At 32.6% G+C, this 10,731-nt stretch overlaps 1 protein-coding gene across 1 annotated transcript; it reads right to left on the reverse strand.

The window, feature by feature from the left end:
• Positions 1 to 229: 229 nt before the first annotated feature.
• LOC138356187 (nuclear pore complex protein Nup54-like) lies at positions 230 to 2,024 on the reverse strand. The gene is made up of 5 exons (XM_069311915.1): positions 1,919 to 2,024; positions 1,627 to 1,777; positions 1,392 to 1,509; positions 931 to 1,012; positions 230 to 795 (listed from the first exon to the last, which is right to left on the reverse strand). The coding sequence occupies exons 1-5, from the start codon at positions 2,022 to 2,024 to the stop codon at positions 230 to 232; spliced, it is 1,023 nt and encodes a 340-aa protein (XP_069168016.1).
• Between the last annotated feature and the right edge of the window lie 8,707 nt (positions 2,025 to 10,731).

Here is a 10,731-nt window from a genome sequence, read left to right on the forward strand (position 1 = left end):
GGGTTACAAACAAAAAATCAGTGTAGCATCATACCCTCCCTGAGAGAGTGAAATATCATCAGTTCAATGTGTGTTGCTGGTTACGAACCAAAAAAAATTCAGTGTAGCATCATACCCTCCCTGAAAGGGTGGAGGGAGGTGTTAAACAATGATAGGGTTAATTACCAATGTTTGAATGTGGTTTGGGGAAGTTGGTTGACGGTTAGCCAATTTCCTTAACTCTCAAAACTTAGCTGATGTTCTTCTTTATGTTAACGACCACTTGTATATCTTCCTTAAGTATGTTAACTATAGCCTGAAGTGCATCCTGCTGCCATTTTAGGTATTGTGATATATCCTGCACTTTGTCAACAACCAGTCCATACCGTTTTGCTCGCGGAAAACTACCAGGCTTTATAGACTGAGCCATTAGTTCATTCAAACATCCCTTGAGGTCCTGCAGCTGCATATACAAGTTTTCTAATCGCAGTCGAATCTGATCCTCTATTTCTTCTAGTGGTAGATTTTTTTTCCTTTCAACCTCTTGTGCTGACACCAATTTTAGAACTCGGCGCATTATATTTGTCTGTTTAAAATTAAAATTCTGAATGGTAACTTTAATTGTCGTCTGCATATAACTTAATTGTCTTATATCATCCATAATATTCTTAATACTATTATGAATTTTATTGCCATATTCTTCTTGATACTTGAACTGTTTCTGTAATTCCTGAAATCCCACTTTTACAACAGGTATCAATTTCTTTGGGTCAGGATTTTTTTGCTTGCCCAGTTCCCACAATGCTGGATCAATTCCTATAAACAATAAATAATTTATTTTAATTTTTAATTCCACAAATGTAGGTACAATAAAAAAATACCCCGTAATATCTTCACTTTTGTCATTATGTCACGATAAGTAGATGGATTGGTCATATCAAAATCATTTACCTCTTTGCGGTGTATCAAGATATTTCTTCATTTGTTGTTCAGTTAAAGTCAACATTGGAATAATCTGTTCAATAAACAAATTCTGAAACAGAAAAAGTAGGCATTTTTTTCTCTGTCTGGCTATCTACCTGCCTGTCTATCAAAAAACGTTCCATTAATAATATCCCTTTTAAGCTAATTTGATTATTTAAGCCAACCTGATATCAATTCCCATTAAATAGATTGGTGCAAGCTATAATAAGGCTTACTTAGGCTTACCTTAAAAATTGGATTGTATGATGCTCTTAACATATGACTAAAGGAGTCAGTGGTAGATGCACGTTGAATCTCTCCTAGAAGGTATATTATAATATAGAGCAGTTTGCATAATACCATACTTGAAATCATTTTTTATGATAATTATTATTAGGGAAAACATTATAAAATCTTTAAATTCTTTTACCATTAGGAAAAACTTGCTGAATGTAAAATCTGAAGTTCGTTTTGTTTGGTACTTCAGCAGCAAAAATTTCATTAACAACAACTTCATTACCTCCGAATAATAGACTCAATGCTGAAATAACTTCCTGTTTGTAGGCCCTGGAAGAATAAAAAAAAATAAAAAAAAACATTTTTTAATGTTCCCGGATCCTAGTCATATTTAACACTGAAAAATTATTAGAATATTATACAAGAATATGATTATTAATTACTTACTCCACTTCTGAAAGGCCCCTTCCAATTATAATTTGCACAATACCATCTTCATTACGATAATTGGGAATTTTTGTATAGCAAACTACTTTGAAACGACAATATGGACTTTCAGATGTGAACTCTACAGGTGACATATTGGACGAATAATAACCTGGAATAAAATTCATAAAATTATACTTTATTTTAATTATATACATTTTACAATATTATAAACAACTAGTCAAATCTACTAAGTTTTCCATAATGGTTTACTCACTACCACATTGAAAAAAAATAAAATCCACATATTTACCTTTACCAAACCCCCAAAAAGCTTGAAGTTGATTCCACTTTCGCAAGACCTCATCATTTTCATTATTGAAGTAGGAAGGAGCACAGATTGCAATATGTAATGCCATTGATGATGAGCCCGGTTGTTGGTGAAGCATCTGAAACTGATGATTGCCCCTATTTGATTCGACCAGTGAAATAAAAACAATGTTCATCGAATCCTCACACATTATGGTGAAACCATTTAACACACCATCTCACCAAATGACCTACAACAGATCACAATTGCCTTATGTTTGTAAATATATATTAATTTAACTAGTCAGTGGTATGAAGAAAACATTCAATAAAACATATCACTAACTAGTACAAATCAATAAATATCCAGCGACAGGCCTCCGTTGCAGAAATAGGAAAGCGTCTTTTCTTCACAGAAGTTCGTTTGTCAAATATTATGGAAAAAACAAAACAAAAAAAAAAACACTTCAATCAATATCATAATGCGCTTCTGTTGATAGGTCGAATTAAAAATTTTAACAATAATATATATCCAGCAGACGACATTGAGTGAACAACCACACTTCTTTTTGGTAAGACGAAATCTGAAAATTTCTGAAAATCTGAAATCTGAAAATTTCAGATTTTCGGCAATCTGAAAACCATAAAAACACCTCACTTCTGGTATTTGTACCTCTTGGCAGAAACGTTCAACAAGATTTTCATTGACGATACCATCTGATGCGGCAAAAAATGCTAGAACATGTGAAATGAAGTGACGTTCCTCGTCATTAAGTTTCTGTTCCCAATCTACAATATCCTTTGACAAGTCTACTTCTTCAACTGTCCAAAATGATGCTAGCGCCTTCTTATACATTTTAAAGATATCATGATTTTTAATTGGGAACAATGTAAAACGTCCTGGATTTTTAATCAAAAAGGGTTCAATCATCTGAAAAAAATATATAAATAAATAAATAAAATATTTATTTTAACATTATGTTCACTATCATAGCATAATAAACGAATGAAATTATTGAATTTTGAGTAAAAAAGAGATTAATTTACTACATACATGTTCTTCCATCCTATATTTTATGTAAACTAAAATAGGTACACATACATATATATATATATACATACATACATATACATACACACACACATATATATATTCTTTTTTTTGACACGCTTCCCAATGAGCAGTATCCATTATAACACCAGGCAGTAATACTTCCTATGTTTTGAAGGCATGCCAATTGAACCTGATTGTGACTCACTGCTGCGTTTGTTGCTATTTACTTCAGTAACAGTATATTCACTCTCTGGGAGAACTTCAGAAGGGTTTATAGGGGGTATTTCATTGTTCCAAGTATCAAGTAGATTTGCTCTCAATTTTTCTGAATTGATACTCTCTATATCTTCTGTTAAAATATTTAAAGATTTTAAATGAGGTTTAATACTAATGTCTGCAAATTCATATGAAAGGTACTTATTTACCAATACATAATTTCGTTCCCAGTCATTCATACTTAAAATAATCTTAACATCTTCAAAATGTTTTAAATTAAAGTTTTCCACTTTATTTATTGAGGGCCAAGTAATTGAAGCACATTTTATAATAATTATTTCACTGTTTTGAAGATCAATTAATACGTCGGCAAATGTTTTTCTTACATTTATCGATGAAACATTATCTAATATAAGTAAAAATGAATTTTCCACTAAATGATACAAGTTGATTGTTGGATTAAAGTTTTGTAAAAATTCCACTTTTATTTTTAAATTATTTCTCCATATGACAATTTTATCCCACACTTGAATGATATTTTTGGGGGCTGTTAGTATTATAACAGAATATTTTGTGGGGTAGATTTCATATTGCTTTTTCATGGTTTACAAAAAAAAAAGCAACTGCGCCACCCTTGCTGACAGTTGGGATCTTGAAGAACAAATAGAACCAATATCACCATCACTTTATAATTATCTGAAAATGATAAAAAAAAAAAATAGTTCTTTGTATATTATAAGCTCAGAAATATATAAAGATGTGTTGATACAAAAGTAGAATGAATAATTTGTTCCACAAGAACAAATCTACATACCTTATTTTTTATATAATTATCTTTTTAGTAATAATATTTAAACAGGTTACTATATCATGCTTTATAGTATTATAAATCCTACATTTTAACCGTGATCCTAAATTTAACCACAGCAAATGGATCACTCATTATATTAATATTTTTTGCCCACATTTTACATATTATAATATTTTCACCTGGGCTAAGTTTCAATTGAATAGGAAGAAGTGGAGCATAATATCCATCTATATGTTCCTTGGTTGGAAAATAATAAACAGGAAAACCTTGCGGAGTATATTTGTTTGGACTATTAACCCAAATATGTGAACAAGATACCCATACACATTTTGGTAACTTATTACCATTAGCAATTGAGCTTTTCTTCATATTTTCACGCAAGCTTGTAATCTCATGATCTGCAGAGAGTGGAAGATCTTCAATATTCTCATATACAATAGGTAAAAAATTTCGAAGATTACGAATAGATAATAAAATTATCGGTGTTAAGGTATTAAAATACCAATTCTCTTTTCTAAATTTATCAAATATGGATGTATCAAATTTACAAAATACATTATTATTTTCATCATTATTAATCGTTGTATCATCATTACAATTAACTGTATTTACATGAGAAATCATATCGTAACCACGATTTTGGTCCATATAATACTTACTTTCAAAGACAACATACAGACCAGCAGGTTTAGTATTAGTTTTTGTAATGAAATTCATTGACAGTTGAGGATGCTGAGTTGAAATTGTTGACCTATTTCTTGAATAATATAAATATATAATTGAAAAGTTCACAATTAAAAATATTATAAATATTATAATATATAAGGAATTTGATAGTGACATTATTATTTTATTTTATATAAAAAAATGTCTCTCACATCTAAACTAATAATGTATACTAATGATTATATTATATATATAACGAAACAACATTCTTGTTGACTTAGTTGTGTTATTTTTGATACGATGGTCATCTAGTCAATATGTGGGGTTACCTGCAGGGGTCACGACTATCCTCAGTTCTAATCTACACATGAATAATCTTCCATTTAGACCACCACACAGCTGAGTGGATACGAACATTGGATAGCGTCTTTCACCCTGATACCCCTGTTTCATAGCAGTGCTGTCAGGGGCTGCTTCCTGGGGGTAGAAATAGGCCTGGTCTAGGACTGGTCTGTGGGGACCTAGTAGCCAGAATGCACTTCTCAGCCTACTATGCAAGGCCCGATTTGCCTAATAAGCCAAGTTTTCCTGAATTAATATATTTTCTCTAATTTTTTTCTTATGAAATGATAAAGCTACCCATTTCATTATGTATGAGGTCAATTTTTTTTTATTGGAGTTAAAATTAACGTAAATATATGACCGAACCTAACCAACCCTACCTAACCTAACCTAACCTATCTTTATAGGTTAGATTAGGTTTGGTAGCCGAAAAAGTTAGGTTAGGTTAGGTAGTCAAAAAATAATTAAATCATGAAAATTTGGCTTATTAGGCAAATCGGGCCTTGCATAGTAGGCTGATAAGTGCGTTCTGGCTACTAGGTACGACATATATATATATATATATTAAATTATTGTTGACTTGAGCTCCTTTTTTATCTGTGATATAAATGCTAAAATTATATTGATCTCATTTTCAATTACATCAGTTAGAATATTATCTCTGTGTGATGTTAATGTTTCACTAAAGGCTTCCTCAAGAACTGTTGGAGTATAATTCAACAAATGAAGGCAACCATAATTATGAACATGTTGAGCCACATTACATTTGATTTCATCTGTATGGAATGAGCTGTAAATAATCTGTGCATGACATAAACCATATGGATTCTGGCAATTCAGTTGTTGATTAACATTATTAGATAATGGTGATGGTGGAGATGATGTTAGTTCAAGTTGAGATGGTGGTTGGGAAGAAGAAGGTAGTCTAGGATTATGAATAGATTTTCGTGATGTAACTTTATATGGATTTTGGGAGTGAGTGGGTTTTAAGGTAATATTCCCTTGTAAGGTCAAATAATTGCGTACCAATGTATGTTGTTTATGTATAACTCCTCCACCATTAGCAATCCATATAATAGTTACAAATAGAGAGTGTAACATATCGAGAAGTAGACGACAATTATAATTATGATATATTTTGAAGTCTTTGCTAGCTATTATTAAATTTTCTTTGCAATTTAACTTTGATTCTATTTAGAGTATTACTTTCAATATTTTCAATATTTTCAGTACGTTGTATTAAAGATTGGGGATGAGAAAACACAATATCTTTAATTTTTTTGGTTTCAGCATGAGGTGAAAATAAATAATGAAGGAGACTAAATGACATAATATAAAATTTCCCTGTTTCAGAAACCAGCAAACGATATGGATGTATTAGATAGGGAAAATATTTAATTATATTAAATACTTGGTGAATTTTATTGATCAAATCGCTCAATTGGGTTAAATATATTAAACGCTTAGAAATAGAAAATAAATCACACAAGCCCAAAATGGGACGAATTCCCAATAAATCATTATTATGATCTTTACTATCAATTGCACAATCATTAGTTCCTAGCTTCCACATATTATCAAACATTTCTACCGATCGACCATCTATAAGTCTAAATCTGTGAGAGGGATTTGCAACAAGGGAATTTAGATCATGTTCATTTAAGAGATAAAGTGGCGTAATATTATTCTTGAAACCACCTAAGAGTAAATCAGCTGTAATTTGGCCATTGGTTTCGTGAGAAAAAATATGATGAGGGCTAATGTATATTATCTGAATTTCTTTAGGTATAATTTTCTTTGAAAGATAAAGTGAATCTAATGACTGGCCCAGTAAACCTAGTGGCTTCATTTCACATAATACAGGATGTATATGGAGTATATTATCTTTTCCATAATATTGGAATGAAGAAAAATTTGAAAGTTTTAAACATAAATTTCGATTCATAATTAGAGTTAGGCCTAGTAAAAACTTGTCATTGATCTTATTATTATCAATTAGAAGATTTTTATTCATTTATTTTTATAACCTATACCAATTTCTTTCTATGATTAAATAGTTGTTTTCTTTGTTTATTTGTGTATTTGCGATTTACCATAATTTTTCTGAAATAAATTCTAAATAGCCCACTGGTGTGAAGCTGGTACAACACACTAGTGTGTCTGGTTACTGGTACAACACACTAGTGTCTCTGGTGACTGGATCACTTATCAGTGATCTGTCTGGCTCCCCTGGTATAAATATACAAAAACAGAGCTGTGGTAAACACCTACAGTAACAGACCATGGTAAATTTATAGAAGAAAATTGAAAATATATTTTCAAAAATTATGGTAAATAAATAAATATATGCTTGTATTAGAATTTTTTCATTATATATGAAGTTATTCTTATTATAACAAAACAGGGTTCACATGAAAACCACATAGATATAGCAGACTGGATGATTCCATTTATTAAAAAATATTTTACTGATTGTCTGTCATATAAACCATAAAGGTATTTTTATGGTTAGGTATTTAGTAGTGTCAATATCGCAGCCTTACCTAAATATCTATATGACCAAACCTAAAATCAACCCTACCTAAATATGAACTGATTTAAAAAAAAAAAAATATATATATAGTTCAATTTAAAATGAACATATCATAGAATTTTTTAGCCTTTGAATATTCAAGAAAGGTACACCTAACACTTGTAAATGTAATTTTTCCTGTATTTATGAAACCATTGACCAGTCCTTGTTCAGTAGTCACTGTCCCGATAATCACTTCCGAACATGAGTATTGAATATCAATCTGACTTCCTGTTCGTTGGTTATCATTGACTATAACAGGATGTCCAAACATATAATCACCACATTCATTATGGGTTAAAACATTAAATTTCCTAAGAGTATCATGTGAATATGCTGGATCTCTTAACAATGATAAACATAAATTTATATAAGTGTCTCGCTTTAGTGGAATAGTTGATCTCATATTCCAGCAATCTTCCAACTTGGAGATGATATAAATTTTCCTTTTACCATGAATACCATGGACACTGATAAGCATGTCTACCACTTTCTTCACTCGCTCATTAATTAAAAGTTCAAAAAATTTATCATCAAAAGTGGGATTTTTCTTGATAATTTTAGGGGTTTTGTTGATTTTGGAGGACGATACCATGATGATTATTGCTAGAATATCCTCCTGAAAAAAAACATGAAAATAACATGTTTAGAAAATAGATCTAAATGGGAGCAAACCATACTATTCATGTCATATATACACCAATTCCATTCCATTTTAGTTTGACTGAAATAACTACTTGCCTTTTAGTGCCACTAGTTATCCTTGTGATGAGTCTAGGAACCTTAATGGTTATATCTTAGTACAGAACCCATATTTTATATCTTTGGAAAAAAAAAATATATATAATATTATTCAAAAGTACATAATGTTATTACACAATCTTTATCTTGCGATTATATCAATTAAAATAGTATATTTATAAATCAAAAAGAATATCCTGACAGAATACGTCTACATCCCGGAGAAGTAAAGTCTATAGATTTCACTTATTCTGTTATTTATTCGTTGTTAATCAAAAAACCCATTTCAAATTTTAATTTCAAACACTTGACATGAAGGTAGACTTGGAGGTTTATGTGTACTAGCATGTTTTAAATTTATCTTTATATACATCATCTTCCATACATGATCATTTGGACTGCATACTGTGGTGTTTGTGTGTTACTGAGGAAGTCTTGGTTGCAGGGTTGATGTAAAGTCATGACTTGGTTACTGACTTTAATACTTAATATGATTACATGACTAGTAGCTACCAAGCTTGGCGGGCGCCCTGTACGCTCTTGTTTATCTCCACTCTCTCTCTCTGGCGTCTCAGCCGCCGCACATAGAAAACGGATGGTACCATTTTCTGTGAACATGACATCCCTCCTTTTCTTTAAAAAGAATGAATAAAGGATGTCTACCATGCTTGTAGCACAAAGCAAAGTTATTGACACAAAGGAAGTTATTACCATATCAAGAGATACTGCATACATTTAACATTAATTAAGCACACAAAGAATTTAAACAACTTAATCTTTTCTACAAAGGATTTCAATGTTAAAAATACATATGCAATGTTAAACATGAAAGAAACTGTAATACAAAGTTACAAAATATTGAATGAGATATCTGCATTATTCAAACAATATTAAATTTAGTTTAGCACAATAAGTAAATACTTTTCATTACATAGGAACACAATTAATCATCAAATCGTGTAGGGCGTTTAACATGACGTTTAGGACGAGAGTCCTTAAATGCAATAACATCCCTTGATGAATTGTTTGTCGGGTTATAACTATTTTTTTCTTTTTCTTTTGCACGACTTTGCACTTCATCATTTTCTACACTAGTTGGAATCACTTTGAAATAAGCCATATTACGTGTTATACTATGATCTCTATTACTAGCTGTTACCATAGTTCCTTTTACACTAATCACTTTATATGGTTTTGTATCATACGGCATATCTAACTTTCCCTCTTTTTTCTTTTTAACGAGAACAGTGTCACCAACCTTTATGAACTGTTCCTTTGCACGTTGATCATGAGCAATTTTCATTTTGCCCTTGGCTAGTGCATCCTTCTGAGCGAGACGTTTATCCGTTACCTCGGCTGGCATGACGGGTAGTGCGATTCTCATAGGACGTCCAAATAAAAGTTCGCCAGGCGACTTGCCCAGTGTTCCATGTGGTGTTGCACGGTAGTTCCTGAGAAAAGCATACATAGCTTGTTTCCAGGATCGTCCTTCGGCATGAGCACAGCGTACCGCTTTCATGAGAGGTTGCATGAATCTCTCAACTTCTCCATTTGCTTGAGGATGTAGTGGCATCACACGGCGGTGTTTGAATCCAATATGCTCAGCAAAGTTGACAAAGTCTTGTCCATTGAATGGCGGTCCATTGTCCGTCTTGACAACTTCAGGAATGCCAAAATTTGAAAAGATCTTGTCAAGTTTCGGGATGACGGCCTTTGCAGATGTGGAATTGATGATTTCTACTTCTGGATAACGTGAGTGATCATCAATGACTACCATCAAGTACTCTCCAGTTGGTAGTGGTCCGCAGAAGTCCATCGATACTTCCGTCCATGGTGCAGCAGGTAGTGGTGAAGGTTGTAGACGTGTTGGTCTTGAAGTATCCACTGCAGCTTGGCAAGGGACACAGGCATCATGCATATCCTTTGCTTGACGATCAATGCCAGGAAACCACACCTTTTCTCGTAGCAGCTGTTTCGTCCTAACAAGACCTTGGTGTCCTTGATGTGCAAGCTTCAGAGCACGTTGCTGGAGAACAGCTGGAATCACGATACGAGTACCTCGCAGCACAGTGTCGCGTTGTTGCGTAACACTTAATTCTGTCTGGATGCGTTCAAGTGCTTTGAATGCATCTTGGTCAACTCCTGAGGGTGGGATACGTGGAAACTTTTTCTTAGTCAATGCATCCACTGTTGCTTGCAGAGTTGGGTCCTCTAGGGTTGCAGTACGGATTTCATCAAGAGTAAGAGCCTTAGGGACTGCATCACAGGTTACAGAGTGTACATATTCCTCGGCAACTTGCTGATGCTTGGTGATGGTGAAACTGTTGGCAGGATGTCGACTGATGTAATCAGCGGGATTGCCTGCACCCGGCTTGTATTTCACCGTAAAGTTGTATGGTTGCAGACGAAGAGCCC

Source organism: Procambarus clarkii, chromosome 71, assembly GCF_040958095.1.
Source record: "Procambarus clarkii isolate CNS0578487 chromosome 71, FALCON_Pclarkii_2.0, whole genome shotgun sequence".
In the NCBI taxonomy this organism is placed as follows: domain Eukaryota; kingdom Metazoa; phylum Arthropoda; class Malacostraca; order Decapoda; family Cambaridae; genus Procambarus; species Procambarus clarkii.